The sequence below is a fragment of the Gobio gobio genome (genome assembly GCF_949357685.1).
Source record: "Gobio gobio genome assembly, chromosome: 3".
NCBI classification, from domain to species: Eukaryota; Metazoa; Chordata; class Actinopteri; order Cypriniformes; family Gobionidae; genus Gobio; species Gobio gobio.
In genome coordinates this window covers 44,573,970-44,601,326 of record NC_137099.1, presented here as the reverse complement: position 1 = coordinate 44,601,326, position 27,357 = coordinate 44,573,970, and the positions used below count along the sequence as shown (strand labels likewise).

General features: G+C 36.9%; 2 protein-coding genes across 3 annotated transcripts; one reads left to right on the top strand and one right to left on the bottom strand.

Annotated features, from left to right (window-relative positions):
• The first annotated feature begins 224 nt into the window (after positions 1-224).
• Positions 225-3,730, top strand: med19b (mediator complex subunit 19b). The gene is made up of 6 exons (XM_079811418.1): positions 225-550; positions 1,904-2,026; positions 2,162-2,295; positions 2,506-2,602; positions 2,686-2,780; positions 3,346-3,730. The coding sequence occupies exons 1-6, from the start codon at positions 343-345 to the stop codon at positions 3,412-3,414; spliced, it is 726 nt and encodes a 241-aa protein (XP_079667544.1). The 5' UTR covers positions 225-342; the 3' UTR covers positions 3,415-3,730.
• Positions 3,713-27,086, bottom strand: slc43a1b (solute carrier family 43 member 1b). Of its 2 annotated transcripts, none has more exons than XM_079811417.1 (15): positions 26,771-27,086; positions 19,382-19,539; positions 19,076-19,262; positions 18,821-18,876; positions 15,498-15,574; positions 11,607-11,699; positions 11,334-11,467; positions 10,925-11,064; positions 10,681-10,827; positions 10,393-10,428; positions 9,151-9,283; positions 8,938-9,067; positions 8,309-8,382; positions 7,814-7,937; positions 3,713-5,113 (listed from the first exon to the last, which is right to left on the bottom strand). In XM_079811417.1, exons 2-15 carry the CDS (start codon positions 19,533-19,535, stop codon positions 4,934-4,936), a joined length of 1,665 nt encoding a protein of 554 aa, XP_079667543.1. In that variant the 5' UTR covers positions 19,536-19,539; positions 26,771-27,086; the 3' UTR covers positions 3,713-4,933. The 2 variants fall into 2 exon arrangements, with proteins under 2 accessions (XP_079667543.1, XP_079667542.1); XM_079811416.1 differs by having other exon boundaries at positions 10,681-10,830; positions 26,771-27,061.
• Positions 27,087-27,357: the final 271 nt, after the last annotated feature.

The following is a 27,357-nucleotide window of genomic DNA, read 5'->3' as shown; positions in this document are numbered from 1 at the left end:
CGTGTTTACCGTAAATAAATCAAGCGCCGATTTTGACATGCGTCACTGACACAAACATTCATTGTTTATCTCCTTGTTCATAATTATTTATGCAATTAAAGTGCCGTATTAAACAATATCATGCATTTAAGGACGCCTTATGTGAGTCTATTTAGTCAGATGTAGGAACTGGTCACAATACGAGCGTGTGCACGTACTTGATCAATTACGGTAACTTTCCCCAAGGTGCAAGAACAACCGGAAGCAATTGTCAACAGAACGTCAGGGACGTTCACAGCAATAGTAAAACCCCATACAAACGTCCACACAATAATAACACCATCGTAGGGTAGTTTTGTCAACATGACAGAAATCTTCTCCTCACTGTATGGTCAGCCTGATTCCCAGGGTCCAGCAGGACCTTCTGCCCTGGGCTTTGGATCTGGGAAACCTCAGGTACCCCAAAATTTGGGCCCGATGTGTTTCCCGAATCAGATGGTGGATGAAGGGGGTCCGATCAGAAAACCCTCCGCAATGAACGAGCCCTTTTACCTGCTGCGAGAACTGCCAAGTGAGAACCTCTTTTATGTTTTTAATTTTCGCTATAGTATTGATATAAATGACTGTGTCAGTTATACCAGCGAGTAAATGGTATCGTAATACCGATCACCAGTACTGAATGATTATCGTATTCTTGTGCCATGGTATTTACAAAGTACTTCAAAGAATACCGTGGTACCACGTCCAAAACATAGTTTTACAGTGGTACGTTTAGGTACTGTACTTACGGTAATTATGATACCATATAGTTAACTATGCCTTGGTGCTAGGGATGCTTTCACCGTTATTAATACCAACTGTGATGGTATGAGATATACCATATAGTACTTATGTAAGAAATATATGTCATTATGCAAGACCCTCGTAACAATATTAAGCAGCTGAGAGAATTCACATAAATCGCATATTAGGCCCACTTGGGGACCTCAGCAAACTTCCAAGATGACTTAAAATAAGACAAAGCAAGCTTGAAAATAAACTAAAACAACTCAAATATATATATTAAACCCTCAACAACTGGAAAACAGGATTCCCACGGTCTTGAAAAACCTGGATATATGAGGAAGCCTCATTTTTAAAGTGTGATTTCTTTCTTGACCTGTGAGTCATGTAGATTAATTTAATCTAGAATGCCCTTTTTTTTATAATAAATATACATTATGTATAATTTCTCGTTACAAGCTCTAAACTATTTTATCGGGTAGAAATTGTAGGTAAAAAATATTTTTTTAAATCATTTTCTTTATCCAGTAAATCTCAAACGACTGGAAAATTGATGTAAATTCATTGGTTAAAAAGAGTCGGAGAGTTGCTTCACTTCAATTCACAAATCATCTCCCGTGGCCTCATGGGATAGTAAAGTGTCCATCGTATGCACACTTCAGAATCTTGCCGGAAGAAGTAGGTCATCCAGGTACTTTTTGCCTACTCTTTAATGAGTAGGCCTACTGTGCATTTGGAAACACTTATTTTGTCATATACTGTTTTTCGCACACTATATAGTAGGAAAGTACTCAATTTCGGATACAGCCATAGACTTTTCCCCCTCCCATTTCCAAATTTTTTGAACCCTGAAGAAAATTCAGCACTTAAAACTTCTGGAAAATTTTTGTTCAGACATTTAATTATTTTAAATTTGATTGTTTTAAGTACTTATTGAAATGTATTGACACTTTTGGAAAACAAAACGTTGTCATTACAGCAGATGAAAACCCATCAGCTTTGAAGTCAAAAAAGCTGAGAACTACTGATCTAGGGTATTTTGCCAGAGTAACACCTGTAGTGGTAGTGGTACATTTAGAGTCTATAGAGCTGTTTTGATCCCCTTTGTGAACCTATTAACCCCCTCATATCTTCTTGACAGTGGAGAATGAGCTGACGGGACACACTAATCTCATCACACACTACAACCTGGAGCACGCTTATAACAAGTTCTGCGGAAAGAAGGTGAAGGAGAAACTCAGCAATTTTCTTCCAGAGCTTCCTGGTGTGTATGCATATTTTCACCATACTTTCATGATTCTAGAGCAGTTCTGAAAAAAAGGGAAAAAGAAACCGTAGTCCAGTTGTAGCCGGTGTTGAAACAACATTGTTTTTTGATCCTTCTGGATCTGGATTCCAGGTATGATCGACAGCCCAGGCATTCAGGACAACAGCTCTCTGCGCTCTCTCATTGAGAAGCCGCCAGTGTGCAACAACTCTTTCAGTCCTCTCACTGGGGTCATGCTCACCGGCTTCAGGCTGCACACCGGCCCTGTAAGTGTGTGTGTTTGTGTGTGTATGAGAGAGGCAAAAGAAGGACTCTTTTTCATTCAGGGAGGCAAGTGTAACTGCTGTTACCTCTGCTTTGACTGTACTCTGAGATTTGTCTATATCATTTTTAGTATTGGTAGCGAATGGTTATGAGGGTCAATCATATATTGCTGTTTGCATGCATGTTTTATGTGTCTCTCTCTTCTGCCAAAGTTGCCAGAGCAATACAGACTGATGCACATTCAACCGCCGAAGAAGAAGAACAAACACAAACATAAACATCACCGGCCTCAGGATCCCTTACCACCAGGTGACTGTCCCACACAAAACACACAAAGAGATGAACATTTGCTTTCTTACATATTGACTGTTAATCTCACTTCTTTACCACAGAAACTCCATCAGATTCAGATCATAAGAAGAAGAAGAAAAAGAAGGACGATGATCCGGACAGAAAGAAAAAGAAGAAAGATAAGAAGAAAAAGAAGGTTAATTGGAGTTGTTATACACTTTGCATAAAAATACATGTTACAAATGGACTTATTTTATAGTTCTTCTTCATTCAAAAGTTTTGGGGTTTTTGAATGAAGTCTTCAAGGCTGCATTTTTTTTGGATAAAAAATACAGTAAAATCAGTAATATTGTAACTGTAATTTATTCCTGTGATGACAAAGCTGAATTTTCAGCATCATAACTCCAGTATTCAGTGTCACATGATCCTTCAGAAATCATTCTAATATGCAGATTTGGTGGTTAAAAAACTATCAATGTTGAAAACAGTTTCTTAATTTTTTTGTGAAAACAAAGTTCATCAGAACGGCATCTATTTGAAATGTAAATATTTTGTAAGATTATAAATGTCTTTACTGTAACTTTTGATCAATTTAATGAGTCTTTTCTGAATCAAAGTATTTTTTTACTTACTGAGCCTCAACTTTTTGATTTGTTCATACATTAATAATTTAGTCAATAGTACACCCGATATCTTCCAATAAATACAAAAAAATATATATAATATTATTACTATTATTATATTATTTGTCTTTTTTTCAGAATCGCCATAGTCCAGATCACCCAGGCATGACTGGAGCTCAGCCCAGCGGCAGCAGCAGTTTGAGATAAGAATCGTCTCGATGGCAGAAAATCCAGGAATTAAAGGAGTTGCACAAGCTGGAAAATTGGGCTTTATGGGAAGTCAGATTTAATGTTGCAGTTATAGCGAGAGTCAGATTTGTGTGTGTATATATGTGTCAGAGTATATTGTTACATAATGTACCTGGTAAACCATCATATCTGTTACATTTGTAAGTGTCTAAGTGCCTCTGTATCTATTTATGAGTTTGATGAATAATGGAACATTTTTCATGCAACTTTTAAAAAAAAAAACTTTTTTTTACAAATAAAACAATCAGCCGAGAATGGGCTCATTTGTGACACAATCTTTGTATTTATTTGATTTTTTTTTTTTCCCATTCAGGCATATTTACAGTCATGAGCACAATGCAAGCACCATTATGTTGACAAATCACTAGAATCATTGAAACTTTGAGACTACGATTACAGCTCTGTAACATACAGAACAGTACTTTTAAAACAGAATATAGTGCAAAACCGGGCATCTGCAATAAAAAGACTTGTTTGTATTTACCATTTGTCACATGTCCATCGAGTTAAGTCAGAGTGGGATGGCATAAAAAGCTATTGAGAACCTACAATGAAAAGATCTACAGGTTTAAAATTCAAATTATCCATGTCAAGGTAAAATGAGCATTAAAAATGAAAACCTGCCTCATTTACCTGCCCTGAGACTTGATGGGAGATGAGGTTTACCCATACAGCAGAATTCCACTAAATGGCGAACATTATTTAAAAAATAGTGACTATTCATACTAATGAATGTGAATATGTCTGTGACCTGCACATACATACTGATGATCATATCATGGTAAAATATGAGTTTACATTCAATTGTGAAACCTCTGACAGAAGTTTGAGAAGGCTTTTTGACCGACTGAAGGTCAAGTTTCCAAGTTTTTCTTAAAGATTATTAAACACAAAATGATTGTCTTTGGTATAACATGCACTGATAAATTATGCACAATAACACAGTGAACAAGTATTGAAAAGTACTTTGATTTCATACTAACTAGAACAAAATTGACGAGGCAGGAAGTGCTTTGTGGAAGGAAGTTTAGATGCTTTTGGCGATATTTAACCCCTCCTTGTTGTTTTACTACCATTTTACTGGACATTACAAAGTGTCACTGTAATAATAATGAAGAAAACTGTTTCCGCAGCCAAACAACATATTTTAGGTCCTAGCATAAAGTTTTTGTTTGGTGCAACCACGAAAATACTGTAAATGATGATGAGATTTTAAGACAGACAAACGTCTTTTAAGGTTAACTAACAAAATACTCATTGTGGCATCCTTTCATTTTGTCTGTCAATTTGCTCTACAAGTCAACGTAAAGCAGGTGATAATAAAATAATTGAAAATACATCCTGCCCAGTCACACAGTCAAAGCCATGATTGATACTTTGAATTGCACTTTTGCACGATTTTTGATACAGATTTATATTTGTCAAGTCTTTACTGAACAGTGATAATTCACATACGATTCCATAAATGTTTTCCAGCTCAGACGTTCCCGTTGGTTTGATATTTTGAAGAATCATTTGTTTGGTTGAGGCTGACGCTCTCCTGAGCTGACAGACTATCACGCGCTGCCTTCTCCTTCATAAGCTGTCTCTGATGGTAGAAGAGGTATCCTGGCAGCAAGAATCCAACCAATGAGAACAGAAGCAGGCCCAAGTTGATCTGTTGATTCAAAAAGTGTCACATATATATATAAATACACATTTGCCACACACATGAATGGTGTGGGATTACAAATTTAAGAATCTGTTTAAAACTAAGGGAAGCACATTGTATTTAGCATTTAAGGTAAAGATGATGACATCAGATTCATTATTCCGTTATAAGTAAAGTTTCCAACGAGTTTTCTGTCAGTTCTTGTTCTGTTTATTATAAGTCAAATGAGCCAGATTACTGAGAATCTCACTTTTTATCTTTAATGGCTCTTGGAGGCCCTGTCCCATTTTTTAATCTTTATGCTGATTGGATTAGGACTGGTGACACTCTAGAGTCTGGGGCAGGTCTCTTTACCTAGATACTTCATTTGCATGCTTTGTTTAAACGTTAAAGGAACACTCCACTTTTTTTGAAAATAGGCTCATTTTCCAACTCCCCTAAAGTTAAACAGTTAAGTTTTACCGTTTTCAAATCCATTCAGCCGATCTCTGGGTCTGGTGGTAGCTCTTTTAGCATAGTTTAGCATAGATGATTTAATCTGATTAGACCGTTAGCATCTCACTGAAAAAAATGACCAAAGAGTTTTCAATATTTGTCCTATTTAAAACTTGACTCTTCTGTAGTTACATTGTGTACTAAGACCGACGGAAAATGAAAAGTTGTGATTTTCTAGGCCGATATGGCTAGGAACTATACTCTCATTCCCGCGTAATAATCAAGGAACTGTGCTGTCGTACAATGGGTGCAGCAGCGCAATGATATTATGCACATAGCCTGCAAATAGTCCCCAGCACACTCTCTGTGCAAGCAGGTTGTCACGTTGGTTATGTTGACGGAAGTTAGCCTATTTTCAGGCGCTGCGTAATATCATTGCGCCGCTGCACCCATGGTACGGCAGCAAAGTTCCTTGATTACTACGCAGGAATGAGAGTAAAGTTCCTAGCCATATCGGCCTAAAAATCGCAACTTTTCATTTTCCATCGGTCTAAGTACACAATGTAACTACAGAAGACTCAAGTTTTAAATAGGAAAAATATCGAAACTCTTTGGTCATTTTTTTGAGCGAGATGCTAACGGTTTAATCAGATTCAATGATCTATGCTAAGCTATGCTAAAAGTGCTACCGCCAGACCCAGAGATCGCAGGGCTCTCAAGTGTCACGCATTGAGCATGACAGTCACTCATTTCGGCCTTTTGTCACGCACTCCCGCCACACATTGTATTAATCACGCAGAAAAACTATTTATCATATATTTAATATGCCGCAGCGCCCAAAATGTATCTGGCGCGCAGCTCTCTCTATGGAACCGGGCAGGAAAGCGCGTCTCCCCTGCCACCTATCAGCCAATCAAAAAAAAAAGAGGCTACACAATAGCCAATCAGAAAATAGCACTAATGTATCTGGGTAAGATTTAACGCAACAACCAATGAAAAAAAAAGCATCCTGGAATTGTTCACCATCATCCTCACTGACAGAGGAAACCACTGGAGCTCTGAGCATCACTTTGAGCACAGAGTAAGTCATAATCTCTTGTTTTAATGTTTCAACAAATTGACACAAACAATGAGAATTTGATTGCTGCTAGAGAATGTTTCCCAAACAATCAGCATCAGTTTTTTATGAGTGTCTGTAACTTAGCCAACAGTTTTACAGCCTGTTCACTGACAACACCTGCTCAGAACAAGTAGTCTAGGCCTATAATAAGCTACATACAATATTGCTTCAGAATAAATTATATTTACAACACACACAAATTTATATATATTTTTTTCTTTCTGGACAAGCAAATGTTTTACCCGGCCAAGTGAGTGACAGATTTACTTATCCGAAGGACAAGCACGTGAACAGGCTTAATGTCGAGCCCTGACAGTAAGTCATCTCATATTTGCTGGGGAATATATGTGTCCAGGCAGCTGGTAAATTGGTAAGCCAACAGTTTGACCAGAGTTTGTGAATTTCAGCAGCTTATTCTGACAATTGATTTAGTTCTAATTCAGAAGAAAACGACATATTCCAAATTATGAAATATTAATTTGCCATTTGCCTCCTCCCTGACATCTTTAAAATAGACACATGCAATAATTAATAGCCTACTATGCATTGTCTGGATAAAATATAATGAAATAGCCTAGGCCAAATGTTTTCACATTTCTCTCTCTCTCTCTCTCTCTCTCTCTCTCTCTCTCTCTCTCTCTCTCTCTCTCTCTCTCTCTCTCTCTCTCTCACACACACACACACACACACACACACACACACACACACTAAGAAATGTTGAATTAAATATGTTTTTATTTGTACGAATTGTTATTAGATCAGAATTAGATCAGAACCCCGTCCCCAACCAAACCCCTGCCGCCGTCGCCAAAATGTCACTCTGAACTCAGTTGGAAACTTGAGAGCCCTGTATCGGTTAAATGCATTCAAAAACGATAAAACTCAACTGTTTAACTTTAGGGGAGTTGGAAAATGAGCCTATTTTCAAAAAAATTGGAGTGTTCCTTTAAGGTCGTCACCCATTTGCTTTGTCTCCTCTGCACCCTAAAATCTATATAAACTACAATGTATACTGCCTTAGTAGACTTGATGGACTGCAACTACTGACAGCACGTGTTCTCAATAAAGAATCCTGCTGAAGATACATCCAAGTCCTGGTCTTCGCTTCTGAGTTTCCAACAGTGTATTACACTCAACAATGTTTGTCTCACCCAGTAAGGATCACCCTTCAATGGTCCCAACATCCACATGAAGAGTGGTTGTTGCAGGAGGGCAAACACAGCACTGATCATGGACTGCAAGCCCGTCAGAGTGCCAAAGTGATTGGTTGGGTAGCTAAATACACAAAGAAACAGCTTGAAGATAAAACAAATAGCAAATATTATACATATCCAACTTACTGAGCCCTTTTTACAGTAATATTTAAAATAAAATAAACCGTAAAACTAACAAATACTATATAGATATATAAAAAAAATACACAACTAATTTACAAAAATGAAAATAGAAAATCTAATTCAAATATTAGCAAAGACTCTACTAGTATATTAGTGATACTAAATTAGCACTAATTTGAATAATTCCTTTCCTTCATTTCTGCTTTTTAGCAGGAATTATTAGCCCAATCTTCATGCAAGCATATTGTTAGGTTGTTTCACCTTTAAGCAGCTCAAAAAATCTAGGGGATTTTGATAAGTAAAACTCACACAGCAGCATAGAGCCCACCACAGCAGGAGTGAATAAAACCTCGAACTGCAGTGTGAAGAATAAAAGACACCACCTGAAAAAAGAGAAATATAATAATTAACAGAAAATATTTGTTTTGCAGCATAACCACAGCGAGGTCAAAAAAATGATAGACCACATAAAATCTGGGATCCCAAATTAATTAAATCAAATTAAATTAATAATATAAGATATAACATTTTGCAGGTTATATAAATTATAATAAATACATACATTTGCAATTAAAGCGCTTCCCAGAATAATGTTGCCACAGAATACTGATATTATATTCACTGTTACCTTTACTGCTACAATGCATTAGATAATAAACCAAATAGTCTTAAACCAAATAAATGATACCACATTGAAAATCTGGGATTCAAAATAAATGTTGATAGCACTTTTTTTTTTTTTACAGTCCTGTTCCCCATGTACATACTACGTACATATTAGTAATTGCAATAACTGGGTAACCCTGAACCTACCCCTAAACCTAACCTTAACCCCTCTAGTTACCGTATATTACCCAGTACTTTCTTAAGTAAACTGCAAGTACACGTAAGTGCACAAACTTTAAAATAAAGTGCACCCTAAAAAAAATTTGTCTAACCTGTATGGGTAGATTGTCTATGAGGGAGATGATGCCGAAAATGACTAGCAGTATATTAGTAAAGATGAAAGCTCTGATGGCATTAGTGAGTTTTTGGATCTTTTTGTCCCTCTTTGGAGGCCCAGTTGGACTGAAGAAAACAATGAGAGGGTAAATGTAACCATGTCACTGACATATCAAAGTAATTCAACATTTCACTTTCTCCACCTTCACCTTTTTTCTCCCTCGGCTGAATTCACCATGTCCTCACACTCCTTCATTCTCCAGTCCATGATGTAGCCAATCAGAGGACAGGACAAAAGGCAGAGCAGCTGAAGAGTGCCAAAGATGGACGAGTAGAGACCCACTATAAAACACACACACACACACACACACACACGTTGGGTTTCCATGTTTTGTGGGGACTTTCCATAGACGTAATGGTTTTTATACTGTCCAAACTGTATATCCTATCCCCTTACACTAACCCTATACCCCTAAACCTACCCATCACAGAAACATTTCTGAAACATCACTTTGTAAGATTTATAAGCTGTTTTCCTCACAGAGACCAAAAAATATGGGGAAAAAATCTGGTGGCCTTGGGAAAATAGTGAATAGTGGTAAATATAGGAGAAATATGGCAGTCACTTCGATGTGCCACACTTCCTGCTGCCAGCAGGTGGCGCTTTGACTATAACTGAATATTGGCGTGTAGATGTCTTCAGGCCAGCTCTTTTATCAAACATGTGAACGGCAGATCGGACATTGTATGCCTGAGTTACAACAACTTCCTGTTTTGTGGCGTTAAATCCCAAACATTAGCACCAAGTGTTGCATGATTTAACGTGTTTTTAGCATGTTTGGTACTTCGTGGCATATTTAAATGTGTTTCTGGGAGTGAATTACAGTGTAAAGCATGCCATTTCCTCTTGCCAGCAGGTGGTGCTATGACTAACTGAATATTGGCATGTAGATGTCTTCAGGCCAGGACTCTTATCAAACATGTGAAGTTTGGGGCAGATCGGGCATTGTATGCCTGACTTACAACAGCTTCCTATGTCATGGCAAAACATCAGACTTTGTCTAGCCGCCACAGACACGCCCTTCAGCAAAAACTCAAGACCCATCACCAAGGCCTTTAGATTAGACTGACCAAATATGATGTATATTTGAATAATAATAATAGACCGAGCAATTCCAATAGGGTCCTCACACCATCGGTGCTCGTGCCCTAGCCATTTTGAAACTTTTACCAACTGGTGTCAAGGTCAACAAACTTTTTTGTGTGAAATGTCTCGCCTGAAAAGTGTCCTTCAAAAATAATTACTATCTGGTTTGATATTTTGTTATCTAGTGCAATATCATTCACACATTAAGTGTGTCGTAAGTGTCCAAACACTTTGTAGGGCCACTGTTTGTTCCAAAACCAAAATAAATGTATAATGTTTAGGTGAAAATAACTATTTTTCTCACCTTGGTCCTCTGCCTCCTTCTGCAACTCCTCTGAGGCTAAAACAGACACAAACAGGCGGTAGAAAATAGTGCAATATAAAACTATGTTTACTACCCACTTACAAACACCCACCCACAAACACATGCTCCTGCAAAACTATAGCATAAGTCAGTAAGCTTTTGCTCATTACATTTACCCATCAGGTGTTGAGCAAAGTTACATAAACACATTTAAAAGAGCATATCTTTTTATTACACATTTTTCAATTTCATTAAATCAAATGACTCAAATATTTAGCTGATGCTCACGGTTAGGGTCCCCATGGGTAACCAGGAACTCCAACATCTTATTCATGGCACCCATGAAAAAAATGACACGGAGCTGGGTCATCGCCATAGTGATGATACTCCACAGGAAAATAGGTGAGCACACAGAACGACGAAAAGGAGGGGGTCCTGCTGTCACACAAACATTGATAACATCAGGATTTTGTTATTTTTTATAATCCTATAACTTTGTCATTTTTGTAGACAGTGTGTTTGTGAGACTTACCCTGGTTCTCTGCTACTGTTCCATCGCTGGGTGTTTCATCAGCAGAAGGTTGTTTTTTGGTCAACTCTTGCTCCTTACGAGTCACAAGAGTGTCAGTCATAGTATGCTCCACTTCTTCACCTCTCAATTTCACCATTGTACTATGAAATAAAAAGAAACAGAGAATTTTACAATAACAACACAATTATTTCTGTATAGCTTGTGTAATATATATTGTATTCTTCTGTTCTCATTCTAATATGCTGATTTGGTCTTTAAGAAACATTTCTTATTATCAATTGTGCTGCTTAATGTCAAATTTTATACACATTTTGAAATTAAATTAAACTGTTCAAATAAAGCATAGGTGCAATGTTTAGGTGTCCGAATATTTTTGGGCATATGATCTATGTATTGGACAAGTACTGACGTGTATCTGATGTCCTCAGGGCCAGGAAAAGATTCTCCCGGCCAATTAATGAAGCAGTTGAGGAAGACGAGGCAGGCAAACCCTCCCCATAACCAGAAGATCACAGAAAACGATACGCCCGCATCATAGATCAGCTAAAGGACAAGACAGAGAGAGCAAATGTTGGTTCAAAAGTTGTGTTGCAGGAGAAAAGTCTTTGAACATAATGTCTAAATCCTTTGCATTTCTGTCGTTTTAAGTGTTGGTGGTTTGTATTAAAAAAAAAAACTCTACCTTGACTCCAGGGAAGGTGACAGCAGAGGAGGCATATGAGCCAATCATGAGAGAAAGAATTGTAGAGCGCACATTTCCAAACATATTTGGCAACTGAGAAAATCAATCAAGAAGAGAGAATCATAAATGAATGAACTAATATATGTATTCAAACTGTAATGTTTGTCTGTTGCCACTAGAGAGCATTAGGAGCTAGAAGTTTGAAATAGCCAACATTTGAAGACACAGCTCCTCTTGTTAGGTTATAGCCTTTCAGACTAACAGCACCTCTCTATACCATCTTAAGATTTACACAACCTAAAGGGATAGTTCACCCAAAAAGTAAAATTCTGTCATTAATTACTTACCCTCATGTCATTCCAAAACTGTAAGACCTTCGTTCATCTTCAGAACACAAATGGAGATGTGTTTGATGAAATCCGAGACCTCTCAGGCTCCTCCATAGACAGCTATTTAATTAACACTTTCAAGGTCCAGAAAGGTATTAAAAACATAATTAAAATAGTCCATGTGACTACAGCTGTTCAACCTTAATTTAATGAAGCGACGAAAATACTTTTTGTGCGCAAAAACATACAAAAATAACGACTTTTTTCAACAATTTCATTCTAGCCTGTGACTCAACGCATTTACGTTGTAAATAGTGCAATTGCTCTCGAGATCTATGGCAGCCGATGCGCATGAGCATCACGATGCATGCACGGGAGCTGCACTGTATTTACAACGTCAACTGTGTAGGGCACTGGCACAGGCTAGAACAAAATTGTTGAATAATTTTATTTGTTTTTGCACACAAAAAGTATTCTCTGTGCTTCATAAAATTAAGATTGAACCACTGTAGTCACATTGACTATTTTAACGATGTCTTTACTACCTTTCTGGAACTTGAAAGTCTTAATTAAATAGCTGTCTATGGAGAGGTCAGAAAGCTCTCGGATTTCATCAAAAATATCTTCATTTGTGTTCCGATGATGAACGAAGGTCTTACGGGTTTGGAACGACATGAGGTGAGTAATTAATGACAGAATTTTTCAGTTTTGGGTGAACTATCCCTTTAAGTGGGTGTTTGCTACTGCTTATAAAAAGATACAAGAGGCAAGTAGAAATAAATTATATAGAAATAAATCATTTATATGCTATGTCATTTATTTATTATTATTTAAATATAATTATTATATAAATAATTATATGTAGTACATTTAATCAATCAATCAATCAATAAATGTATATTATTTTATTAATTTAATAGTTAAATATAATTGGTAATTATATATCATACAACATATAATTATAGGTATTTATATATTTATATAATATATATATGTAGTACATTTAGTAAATACATATTTTATATTATTTTATTTATGTATTATTATTGGTATCATATAATTATTTGATATGTAATTATAAATAATAATAATAATAATAATAAAAATCTGGCATATATGTCTCTGCATGGGTTGCAATCATTTGTCATTTATCAACCATTCTGCCCGTCTTTCTTTTTTTCTAAATTTAAATCAAAAGTCCCCAGATTTATTTGAGTTGCTTGGTATATCATAAAACATTTGTGGGTTATGAAGCACAGGTAGCAACAGCCATAATAAAATGATGACCTAAGGATATTCCTGTGCTGCTGTGCCAACAATGCTCTAGCACTCAGATAAACACACACGCACGCACGCACGCACGCACGCACGCACGCACGCACACACACACACACACACACACACACAAACAAACAAACACAGCAAACAGAACACAAACAAAGTCAGATAACCCTATTTAAACTGACAAAAACACAAACAAGTGGCATGGCAAGAGGCTGTCAATGAGAAAAAGTTAATAACCAGCTCTTAAATATAACCCTACAATTTTATCATATAAATAGTCTGTTGAAATGAAATACTTTCAGGAAGCTGACATGTCCTTCAGTGTGGCATGCTATACTCCATCTGAAACTATTTAAACAGCCTTTTGCTACTTTGTTTACATTATGCAGTGTTTATGACCTGATTCAGGTCTTTAAGTTCAATTCAGGACGTGCGTGTGTGTGTGTGTGTGTGTGTGTGTGTGTGTGTGTGTGTGTGTGTGTGTGTGTGTGTGTGTATGTGTCAGCATGGAACTATGAAATTTGACGGCTAGGACACGACAGCAGTAAATTCACAAAGAGCACAGACACACAGAGAGAAGATATGGGAGGTGGGAGGAAGAGTTCAGCGAGGTTGATATGCCAAAAGGGAACATTGTGGCAATGTTTGCATGTCTATAAGACAAAATGATCTAATTGGCAAATAATCTGGCACATTTAAAAGTCATGCACAGTTTTACAAAGCTACCAAAACTCTTTTCATTCTCAAATCAAATCCACATGGATTAAAATCAATTCCCGTCATACATTTTTGCTTGTTGAATATGCTGTTGTACTCAAAACTACATTGGATTATGGAAGTATTGGTTGTGAATTTTGGGTTGACATTAAGTACAAATATGAAATATAATCTAGATTAATTATAATAATAAATCTATGGTCCATTTATATATAATAGATTATGTAAGATTAGTTTTGCACAATTGTTTTTGATATTGTAAAAATAAGGGGGACATACGCACATGAGAGAAACAGACACGTGAGAGAAAGCAAGGACAGTGCATGTTAATGTGTGTTTGTTGGGAGAAGGTGGGCTTGGCGGAGTTGAGGGCGTGAAGACGGATCTGTGCTGTGATTGGCTGATCAGCATGCCAAAAATGTAGAGTGAGGGGATGGAAAACATGTGCAGCACTGAAGTGATCAGCAAAAGACATGCAAGAGTAGTGCAGCTCTTCCATGCAGAACAAGAAAGAAAGCAAACACGTGTTTCGATTGTGTGTAATGAGGAGCAATTTCCGATCACAGTCTCTTATGTTCACCAATTATTTTTGGATTATTTGATCAAAAATACAGTAAAACAGCAATATTGTAAAATACTACAATTTAAAGTATCTGAATATATAAATGTAATTTAATCCTGTGATGACGACGCTGAATTTTCAGCATCATTACTCCAGTCTTCAGTGCCACATGATCCTTCAGAAATCATTTTGATATGCAAGAAACATTTCTTATTATCATAAATATTGAAACAGTTGTGCTGCTTAATATTTTTGTGGAAACTGTGATACACAGTTGTGACAGTTGATACACAAAAGTGACAGTAAAGACACAATGTTATAAAAGATTTATGTTTCATAATGCTGTTTTTTAACTTTCTATTCATCAAAGAATCCTGAAAAAAAAAATGTCCACATAAAAACTGATTTCAACATTAATAATAATAGGAACTGTTTCTTAAAGGCCAAATCAGCATATTAGATCTGAACGATCATGTTACACCGAAGACTGGAGTAATGATGCTGAAAATTCAGATTTGCTGAATATATTAATATATTAGAAGAGAAAACATTATTTTAAATTGTAATAATGATTTCACAATATTGCAGTTTTTACTGTATTTTTCATCAAATAAATGCAGCTTGGTGAGCATAAAATACTTTTTTTAAGAACATTAAAAAGTCTTAATTATTGCAATCTTTTGACCAGTTGTGTATATGGACAAACACACACAATTAAACACCAATACAGAGTTGAGTGTCAACATGACCACCACCCAAAAACAAACAGTGCTCAGGATATAAGAATGTACCCAAACACATTCAAACTTCAAGAGGACCTCAGAATATAGAACAGCTGAATGGCAACTTTGCATCGTTATCGTTACCATAGTTATCTTGGTATATATGCAGTATAACAATTATCATATAACACCATATAGCTGAGTGAAAATGTAGATGTAAGTAAGTATTTTTATTGTGTATTTTATATTTCTGTGAACATGTGTAAGTGTGTCTTACTGTCAGCGAAGTGAAGGTTAGACAGATTCCTCCAAACCCATTCATGGAAACAGCAATAAATATGAGAGCTGATAACACTTTGAGGGAAAGCAGAAACAATGCTTTCATTACTTATCAAACATTAAAAATACAGATTCACTAATTATAGACTGTGGAATTATGTAGCAATAAATACATATATACAAATGTATACGTACATTCATATATAAATACACACATATACATACATATATACATATATATATACAGTTGTGGTCAGAATTATTGGCACCCCTGGTAAATATGATCAAAGATGGTTGTAAAAAATAAATCTGCATTGTTTATCCTTTTGATCTTTCGTCCCAAAAATTTGCCAAATTCCCTTAATCATCCATCACAATAAGTAAAACTAAAGAATATAGTTCTGATGTGCATCAAAAGATTGTTGAGCTTCACAAAATAGAAAGTGGCTGTAAGAAAATCCCCATTTCCACCATCAGGGCAATAATTAAAAAGTTCCAAACAACTAAAGATGTTCTGAATCTGCTTGGAAGAGGACGTGTGTCTCTATTGTCTTAATGCAAGGTGAGGAGGAAAGTTTGAGTGGCCAAAGACTCTCCAAGGATCACAGATTTTAAATTGCGGAGATTGGTTGAGTCTTGGGGTCAGAAAGCCTAAAAAAATCAAACAACCCCAACCCCTACATCACCACATGTTGTTTGGGAGGGTTTCAAGATAAATCCTTCTCGCTCATCCAAAAAACAAACTCCAGCATATTCAGTTGTCAGACACGACTGGAATTTCAAAAGGGACCTGGTTCTGTGGTCAGATGAAAAAAAAGAGAGCATTTTTTAGCAGCAAACCCATCAGATGGGTTTTGTGCTAACAGGGATAAAAAGTACCCCATGGCCATGGTTAAATATGCTGCTGGCTCTGTAATGTTGTGGGCATATTTTTTTGCTGGAGGTCCTAAACGTCTTCAGTTACATGGTATTATGGATTCTATCAAATACCAACAGATTAAAAAATCTAAACCTGACCGCCTCTGCTAGAAATCTTATAATGGTCCATGGTTGGATCTTCCATCAGGACAACGATCCAAATAAACATCAAAATCAATACAGAAATGTGTCACTGAGCCCAAAATGAAGCTTCTGCCATGGCCATCCCAGTCCCCTGACACGAACTCTACAGGAAATGAGAGGGGTGAATTGAAGAGAAGAAGCACCAACATGGAGCTGGGAATCTGAAGGATCTGGAGAGATTCTTTATGGAGGAATGGTCTCTGATCTCTTGTCAGGTGTTCTCCAAACTCACCAGGCATTATAGGATTAGACTCAGAGCTGTTATCTTGGCAAAAGGAGGTTGCAAAACGTATTTATTAAAAGGGTGCCAATAATTATGGCCAACCTTTTTGGAAAAAAAAAACATTTATTTCATAATGTGAGTTTCCCCCCACTTTAAATTCTTTTAATTCAATGAAAGGTTAGATTTCTGTGAATTTTTTGAATGAAAGATCAAAAGGATAAACAATGCAGATTTATTTTTTTCAGCCATCTTTGATCATATTTACCAGGGGTGTCAATAATTCTGACCACAACCATGTATACTCTAAAAAATACTGAGTTGTTTAAAGCCAAATGTGGGTCACATATAGACGAACCCAACCGTTGGGTAATTTTTAACCCCATGGCTGGGTTTGTTCATATTTGATGATAAAACAACCCAGCATTTTTAGAGTATAAATATATACAGTGGGGCAAAAAAGTATTTAGTCAGCCACCAATTGTGCAAGTTCTCCTACTTAAAAAGATGAGAGAGGCCTGTAATTTTCTTCATAGGTACACTTCAACTATGAGAGACAGAATGAGAAAAAAAATCAGAAAATCGCATTGTCTGATTTTTCAAGAATTTATTTGCAAATTATGGTGGAAAATAAGTATTCGGTCACCGACAAAAAAAGCAAGATTTCTGGCTCTCACAGACCTGTAACTTCTTCTTTAAGAGGCTCCTCTGTCCTCCACTCGTTACCTGTATTAATGGCACCTGTTTGAACTCGTTCAGTATAAAAGACACCTGTCCACAACCTCAAACAGTCAGACTCCAAACTACACTATGGCCAAGACCAAAGAGCTGTCAAAGGACACCAGAAACAAAATTGTAGACCAGCGCCAGGCTGGGAAAACTGAATCTGCAATAGGTAAGAAGCTTGGTGTGAAGAAATCAACTGTGGGAGATATTATTAGAAAATGGAAGACAAACAAGATCACTGATAATCTCCCTCGATCTGGGGCTCCACTCAAGATCTCACCCCGTGGGGTCAAAATGATCACAAGAACGGTGAGCAAAAATCCCAGAACCACAAGGGGGGACCTAGTGAATGACCTGCAGAGAGCTGGGACCAAAGTAACAAAGGCTACCATCAGTAACACACTACGCCGCCAGGGACTCAAATCCTGCAGTGCCAGACGTGTCCCCCTGCTTAAGCCAGTACATGTCCGGGCCTGTCTGAAGTTTCCTAGAGAGCATTTGGATGATCCAGAAGAGGATTGGGAGAATGTCATATGGTCAGATGAAACCAAAATATAACTTTTTGGTAAAAACTTAACTTGTCGTGTTTGGAGGAGAAAGAATACTGAGTTGCATCCAAAGAACACCAAACCTACTGTGAAGCATGGGGGTGGAAACATCATGCTTTGGGGCTGTTTTCTGCAAAGGGACCAGGACGACTGATCCGTGTAAAGGAAAGAATGAATGGGGCCATGTATCGTGAGATTTTGAGTAAAAACCTCCTTCTATCAGCAAGGGCATTGAAGATGAAACGTGGCTGGGTCTTTCAGCATGACAATGATCCCAAACACACCGCCCGGGCAACGAAGGAGTGGCTTCGTAAGAAGCATTTCAAGGTCCTGGAGTGGCCTAGCCAGTCTCCAGATCTCAACCCCATAGAAAATCTTTGGAGGGAGTTGAAAATCCGTGTTGCCCAGCGACAGCCCCAAAACATCACTGCTCTAGAGGAGATCTGCATGGAGGAATGGGCCAAACTACCAGTGTGTAAAAACCTTGTGGAGACTTACAGAAAACGTTTGACCTCTGTCATTGCCAACAAAGCATTCTCATTCTGTCTCTCATAGTTGAAGTGTACCTATGATGAAAATTACTGGCCTCTCTCATCTTTTTAAGTGGGAGAACTTGCACAATTGATGGCTGACTAAATACTTTTTTGCCCCACTTTATATAAAATTATTTATTATTTCTATGGAATATGTTTTTGTCTGCATAGTACTTTGGTTCTGAATGTTCACTTAACAATAAAATAAGCATAAAGAAGCATTACTACTGACCTTTTGGATTATAAGATGTGACTGCAATCAAAGCCATGGAGAATGCAAAACACGCACTACATAAAAACAGAGATTTGGAGGAAGTGACCGTGATGTGGGTTACAGGGTGAGTGATGGATATTCATATAGAATATCATGTTCATATGTAGCAGACATGCTGCAGATGAACACCTTCAAACTTAGAGTCAAGCCAACGTTCTGCATTGGTTTTGAGGAAATTCACACGTTTTAAACTGATAGCTGCATATCTCTCACCTGCCAAACAATCTGATTGGACGTGGCCCAAACTTGTCCATCAGGACACCAAGTGGCAGAGTAGCTGCACTGATGATGAACGAGCCAATCGTAAAGCCCAGATTCAGAATCTCCTCCTGTTCAATACAGCTCAGCCAAACCGTCGGCTCCGTTAAACTCAAGTTAGTGTGACTCTCTGTGACATTCTCTTATAGTATCAGAGGAAGAAATAAATAGTCAAATACGTTAAAGCTCTTCATGTTGCTGTTTCGTAAAACAGCTAGTAACAACTCAGCGAAAGACTGTGCCTGTGAGTTCTAATCATACCTGAACACAGATGTGAGTAGAAGCCCTCATTCTTCAGCATGATAAGGAGGGAACCCCAACCCAACAATACAGCAGAGAAGAGCAGGTTTTCTATGATTGACGTGACAGCCATCCACCAGCGCCTCCTGTAGGCCTGCGAGAGTGACGGAGCCATTGCACTGGAGAATGAAAGAAACCAGAAATAAGGATCAAGTTTATATGATTGTAATACAACAATTCAATACTGTACATTCAGAACAGGACTATTCATAAATACAAAACTACAACAGAAGAGGCAGCATTAGAAGTGTTCAACATTTGAACACTTAATTTCATTACAACACCATTTCCAGAAAAGTTGGGACATTTTGTAAAATGCAATAAAATCTAAAAATCTGTGATTTGTTAATTCTCTTTAACCTTTATTTAACTGACAAAAGTACAAAGAAAAGATTTCCAATGTTTTCACAGGACACCATTATTGTATTTTTTAAGTATAAAAGATGGGACAGAGGCATGTTTACCACTGTGTCCCATCACCTTTCCTTTTAATTACACTTTTAAAACATTTGGGAATTGAGGATACTAATTGTTGCAGTTTTGCAAGTGGAATTTTTGCCCAATCTCGCCTGATACAAGATAGCTGTTCAACAGTCTGTGGTCATCATTGTCTAATTCTCATTTTCATGATGGGCCATTCAATTTCACTAAGAGACAGATCTGGACTGCAGGCAGGCAGTCAGGCACATCCCTTCAACGATGTCTAAGAAACCACTGTTTTAGCATGTGCAAAATGAGGCCTGCCTGGCATTGTCTTGCTTCCCAGGAAAGATGTCATCTTGATGCCATTAAATGTATCTGTAAAATCCCAATCTATGCCTCCACGTCAGTGGTACCTTCACACATATCACACATCCATGTTGTTTGCACTGATGCACCCCCATACCATGACAGATGTTTGCTTTTGCACCTGTCGCTGATGAAAATCTGGATGGTCCCTTTCGTCTTTGGGACTGAGAACTCATTGTCTTTTTTTATCCCAAAATCAAGCTAAAACGTGGATTCATCTGACCACCACAAACGTTTCCACTATCTTTTGGACCATCTGAGATGAGCTTGGGGACAGAGAACTCGCCGGCATCTCTACATTGTACAGATGTACAGCTTTCTCTTTGCGTAACAGAAATTCAAGTTGCATTTCTTCATGCAGTGGCAGACTGTTAAGTGACAACGGTTTTCTGAAGTTTTTTCTGAGGTTTCCTGCTTTGCCCTACACAGACTGAGATTTATCTGGATTCCCTGAATCTAGTCACAAAATTATGTATGACAGATGGTGAAAGACCTAAATACTTAGACATTTTACATTGAGAAATGTGATGTTTTTTTTGTTTGACAACTCTCACATGAAATGTGGCGCAAAGTGGTAAGCCATGACCCATCTTTACTGGTAATGACTGAGTCTTCGGTGGATGCTCCTTTTATTCCCAATCACAATACCCTCACCTATTACCAATTCACCTGCTAATTGTGGACTGTTTCAAAACAGCTTAACTTAGCTATTCTATAATCTTTTCACTTTTATTTTGCCTCTGTCCCAACATTTTTGGAGTGTGTTGTAGCCATCAAAATCAAAATGTGTTTATATTTACAAAATGCAATTGAGAAATCTTTTCTTTTCTTTGTAATTTTGTCAGTTAAATAAAGGTTAAAGAGAATTAACAAACCACAGATTCTTTATTTTTTTTATTTCATTTTACAAAATGTCCCAACTTATGGGGTTGTATATACCATAAGTTTAATTTTGTAAAATGGAAGTGTACTGAATTTGTATTTGCTTTGGGCTACATTAATGAATACATTTAATTGCCTGTAAGTGGAGGAACATAAATCTATATTAGGGCTGTGCAATATTGAAGAAAAATGCGATATGCAATACCTTGTTAAATAATGTGATATTTGATATGCGATACGATATTGCTTTAAGTGTGTTAAATCTATTTAAATTATATTAAAAAAATTATTTAAGAAATAAGACTGATACCATTTATGTGTTTCACATTCTTTCTGGGAAAAGAAAGCATCACTACAACTTCTGAAAGTGACCAGCAGTGTTTTAGCAAAAACTAATGTCACAAATCTGACAATAAAATTTTAACATCAATGTAAACAAACAAAAAATGTAATGCCAATATTTAAATACCAAAAACTCTTTGCTTGACTAGGTAATATATATAGTTATATCAATCTAAAACTTAACATCAAGAACATCCAGATAAACAAAGACACCTGAACTAGGGGTGGACCATTATTTTTGTTATTTTAATATATCTTTGTTATTAAAAATAAGAACTAAAAACAGTAGTCTTCACATGAATTAAATATACACTGATACATAATAAAGCTACAAAGGTTATTCAGCCAAGAGCACTGAGTGATTTTCTCTTGTTCTTTTGTTGTTTGACAGACAGCGGCAGGTTTGCTGTATTAGCAGGTTTGCTGTATTAGCAGGTTTGCTGTATTAGCAGGTTTACTGTATTAGCAGGTTTACTGTATTAGTGTACTGTCACTTTAAGACCTAATGCACGGATCCTATTGACACACATTCGGTTTCTTTCCCCAACTGATATCATTCACTTAAAGCATAACCGGCTGTGTTTACATAAACACTCGTCAGTCATTTTGACATTACAGTGTGTGTATTTGACAGTTTGAGTGTGTAACAAGGCACGAAACAGAACTGAAGGGATCACACGCTTTCAGAGAGGCGGCTTGTGTGCACGTTTCGGTGTGTGTGTCAGACAGCAGACAGCGCAAGACTGCAAGGAGTTGTTTTTTGCAAGTTATTGTGTTTAATAACTCTTTTTAATGTCAAGCAAGTCACATAAGTAACAGTCGTGTGCCCAGTCTATTCTCTGCTATATGCGTCAACCTAAAACGTACACTTTTCACAATGTTGAAGTAGCCTATTAAAATCATTCAGATATTGCGTGCCATTGCGATATGTATATCGCGATATGAACATTTGCGATATATTGCGATAATTTCGATATATTGCGCGGCCCTAATCTGGATCCAATCAAAAAGAGTTTGTTTAATCTAACATCATCCACATGTGGTTTATTAAAGGTAGGGTAGGTAAGAATGATCTAAAACACTTTTGTCCAAATTTGTTTAAACTTTCTTTATATGTCAATACATAATTAAAATGTAAGTACTCTGAAAAAGAGAGTATAAAAATCGAGTGACTCTAGACTTTTTAATCTGCAATAAACACCGCTCATTATTTTCGTTCGGGCCGAAACAAGTGATTGGCTTGGGCGCCTGTCACTCTCTCTCGCTACCATGGCTACCACCGCTTTTGCTACAGGATCTGCCCACATGCGCGCACCCCAGTGTTGCCAAGTCGGGCTACTTCAACACTGTTGCCGCGGGCTGTTTTTCATGTCCGCGGGTTGAAGCGACCCCAATTATGTGATATTTTGCCCCGGGATTTGCGAATTTTAGCAGGCAGCCCTACCAAAAAGGCACATATTTTACCCCCCAAATGCCCCAAACACGATTGGGCTTGTTTTGGGCTAGCTTTGAGTAGCAATTGGGCGGATTTTGTTGTGAAAACCTGGCAACCCTGGCGCACCCGTTTGATTTGAGGAGTTCATGAGGCTGTATTTCTGCTGGACAGGTAATCTTTCATTTTGATTATACATTTTTTTGGTTTATGTTTTCATGAAGCATGTATCACTAGCACACGTAGCTGCCTAATATAGCTAACATAACATTACTTAGCATAAAGTTACAATGTTATACACTAAGCGAGCCATTAGTAGAGATGATAAATAGTCAATATGCTTAGCTCAAGTTGATCGCTGTCGTGTTGAATTTCGCAAAATGTAACTTTAGATAACAAAATGCATGTGTAAAAGCTAGTACACCGCATCCAGGAACTTTTTTTAGAACTAAGTCAGCTTTAGCTACAACCCTCAGTCTAAACTCTTTTACCATGTTCACCGGGAACTTTACCTGCACGTTTATTTCCGCGGTTTGTTTTTATATTCTCTACCTATGTTTACTGATGCTTTTATCTTGTATCTGTGTGTGTCGTAGACACTGTGTTGTGTGTGTATTTTAAACTTTACCAGTATCGTTATTCTAGCTTGATAGTGAGTACTAAAAGACATCTTATTTGTTTATATTCATAATGATAAAGTTAGATTTTTTATTACATGTGATTCTGACATGATGTCACTACATGCACTCCGCTCCTTCTTCTCAGGTAAATAATGCCCCTTTCAGCTGACGGTCGGCGTGGCGCGTTCATGTGTTTTGGGGCGTGGCTTTGGAAAGAGCCCAGAAGGGAGAAGGTGGAGTGAATGGAAATAATGAGCTGTCTTTAAAACAGTCGTGAGAGGTCTACAGACACTCAATTTTCATACTTTCTTTTTCAGAGTACTTACATTTTAATTATGTATTGATATATAAAGAAAGTTTAAACAAATTTGGAACAAAGTTTTTACCTACCCTACCTTTAAGTACTCTGCATAATGATTTATTAAACTTAATTTATTTTTGTCGAATTGTATTCCCGAAAAATCAATATGCAAATGTTAAGTAAAAGGCCAAAAATTGTTCAGATCCATATTAATCCTTTAAAAATGTTTGGCATGACAAAATAAATTTGACCATACTGTACAAAGACAAGAACAAATTTATTTGCACAACAACAAAAAAGGATTGAGTGTTACATGCAATTTAACACTTCTGTCCAAGTCTTTAGTGATCTACTCTTTCAGACCCTACTTGGGTTTTATACACAAAACATTAATGAAAACAAGCAGCCTGCATCTGAGACTCATTCATGCCTGAACGTGTACTGAAGACCACAAATGTGAATTTAAGATAAGAATATCATAAGAAACAGAACTGTTACAAGTTTATGTCAGAACGTGTCCTCTTTGTTAAGCACATTCTTGAACAGCACACATTTATCTTGCAAAATGAAATGGGAGACTGATTTAGGACGAAGTTCAAGTGTCTGTCACCTAAATAATTGCAATCTGGGAGTTTACATGTGATTTATATCTGTTTATGTTCTGAACTCCGCTTTTTATACTTGTCCTCGTCACATGGATAAAAGAGGCTGAAGTATTTTTATTATCCATAGAGCACATGTCCACACACCCCCTGACCTGTTGACACCAGAAATAGTCACAGACCGTCATGGCACACCATGGGCATCTTATCTGATTTCAGCAACACATAGAATAAACATTGCTGTAACACTCATATGAACTTGGATCATGTTGAACAGTATATCCGAACCAGATCATTACCATTAGTAGGAGCAGTATATTAACAGTAATGTCAGAAAAAAATTATAACTCATCCATTTTTTGTGATAATATCCAAATATAACTGTAAACACCAAAAATAATATTGATTGGCAGACATATTGAAGAATAGTAGACAGGCAGTCAATTTCATAAGTGATTAACTGTTTCTGTACAAATGTTTATTCAGCATACTAAATGTCCTCCATTGAGTTCCATTCAAACAGAAAAAGCATTTTTTTCCCTGTTAGAGTTATGCCTTTTAAAATAACTAAACCAAACATGCACCTTTTACTGATATACAGGATCTACAGACAAAAACGTTGCAATTTCAATTGCTTTAGTAAAAAGAAATTATGAGTCAAGTAAATTCTGAACAAGTTCATTGATAGCGTAACTTGCATTTACATATTTCTGACATATTTCTGACATGAAACACCACAAATATGTGGCAGAACCAAGCAGTGATCCCTGCACTGCTCTACATAAAGCGTGACCTGTTTAGTCTGATTCAAATTCAAACCATTGGTATGAGTCAGTTGCTGAATTCGGAACTGCATACTAGTAGCCTATACTACTCGTAGAACGTTAACCATATCTTTCTATGGCAGAAAGAGTAGTAATATACTGTTCAGAATTCAGCAAATGCACAAACTCAGGAGTTCCTGGTTTGAATCAAACTGACGAATCATTCACTGAATGAACACAACGGAGTGGCTACTGAATCAATATATGACTCGCTTACTGATGAGGAGCACAATATATCTGTATTCTTGTTGTAATTTGTAGTCTTGACCTTGAATACAAATATTTTATTTCCCTGGTGCAACTTAACCCCAAGACCTAATTTTTCCACACAGTAAAAGGATTTCTCAGATTTTCCATGCTTGCTCTGGGATTTCTAAAAATATAAAAACGACAGCAATACTATAAAGTAAAAGAAACTCTGCATTGCTTGCATTCAATATATTTTTCCATCACCATGTCCCTTTAGGGTCTCCGTACACAAGTATTTCCCTAATTAACAATTAAAAAGTGTAACTTGTGCAACCCCAGCTAACAGAGATCATTCTCAGAATTTTGAATAGCGTTCCGTCAAGGTATGACGAACATTCTTTAATATTGTTCTCAAAACATTAGCACAAACACATTATTTAGACATTGTTTAAGTTTGATGTTCATCTAGTATTTTTCTAAATTACTGTTGTTTCAGAATGTTCAGAGAAGTAATGTTTTATGTTCCCATAATGTTTGCAAAATGATAAAACGGAATGTTCCCTTAATGTTTGCATAGGCCTAACCAAGAATTAAAAAACAATAAAAACACATTTAAGAAAAAGACGTTCAGAAACATTGTTTTCAATGTTTTTTTTTCTGTTTTTCAACTTAAAACACAATGAACATTAGCAAAACGTTCTTAAAAACATATTTTTGTTAGCTGACGATCTATGATGAAATGCTTCCACCCAAGAAGATGAAGTCTCAAAAGGTCAAACGCAGCCTTCCACAGAAAGCAATGACGCTCACACACACACACACACACACACACACACACACACACACACACACACACACACACACACAGCTGTTTCCTTCACACTGGCTGCAGTTGCTACCGCGTGCTTAGAGCTCACTGTGCACTTCAGTTTCCTAAAGGAAAAAACACCGCGCGCACTTGAGACCACTGATAATTGCCTATATAAGTTGTAAAAGGTCATAATTAATAAACTATACTGTAATGCTCATTATTGCATTGGAGCATTATTACTTTGACATGCTATTTTAAATAAATACATAAAATGAGAATACGCCCAAAACTATCTGATTAGGCTAATCGGCTATATAAAAAGCACAATTCAAGCTTTAAGAAAACGCAGTTAATCTTGACATTTACAAAGTTTCCTTATGCCACAAAAGTACACACGTCTTAAAATGTAACTGATAAAGAGAAAAAAAAAGATTTTGTCAGTTATGTAACCTATTAAAAAAATTGTTTTAATGGTTTGCATAAACTGAGCATGACTTATCAACTTGGCTCTTACAACAAGTTTCCAAAATCTTGGAAGCATGTGGAGAGTTAACTTACCACTGTCTTATGTAGTGTTATTTATAGAAATGGCATGTGTCTGGTTTTCTTCAGTGTTGATATCCTTTCCGAACTCTGGTGCTCTAATTTTGCGTTTTTCTGTTCGTGCACTCCTGGTTGTACTTGCACGTTTGGACAAACTAAAAAGGATATGTCAAGTTGTGTATGCTCTTTCTCTCTCCCTGCTCTTTTTGTCTATAAATGGCTCCCGGCATTGACCCTCCTCCCCACCTTTCAAAACGAAAACTCAATTTATGGATGTTTCCGAGAGAGCACACGGGACTGATTGTTACTGTAGCCTGTCAGACCATTCAGTGTCAGCGGTGCCCTCTTGTGGCCATGACGCCGAAACTTGGCTGTATGGAGATTTTTCTCCTTCTTTTGATAATGCAAATATATGAACATATATGTTTTAATATAGGTTTTGATATAGGTGTTTAATATATGTGACATATATATAAATGGCCGTTTTCCTATATTATATGTAGGCTACATATACCGGTATGTGTACATATATGTACATATATACGTGCATACATATACCTATATAAGTACATATATGCACGTATATATGTGTGCATATATGC

Coding starts and splice junctions, on each gene's coding strand:
- med19b (XM_079811418.1), top strand. CDS start 343: ATGACAGAAATCTTCTCCTCACTGTATGGTCAGCCTGATTCCCAGGGT. Junction 2,027..2,161: donor TTTTCTTCCAGAGCTTCCTG/GTGTGTATGCAT, acceptor TCTGGATTCCAG/GTATGATCGACAGCCCAGGC. Junction 2,781..3,345: donor AAGATAAGAAGAAAAAGAAG/GTTAATTGGAGT, acceptor TCTTTTTTTCAG/AATCGCCATAGTCCAGATCA.
- slc43a1b (XM_079811416.1), bottom strand. CDS start 19,535: ATGGCTCCGTCACTCTCGCAGGCCTACAGGAGGCGCTGGTGGATGGCT. Junction 18,877..19,075: donor CCAATCAGATTGTTTGGCAG/GTGAGAGATATG, acceptor GTTTTTATGTAG/TGCGTGTTTTGCATTCTCCA. Junction 9,284..10,392: donor GAAGGAGGCAGAGGACCAAG/GTGAGAAAAATA, acceptor TGTGTTTTATAG/TGGGTCTCTACTCGTCCATC.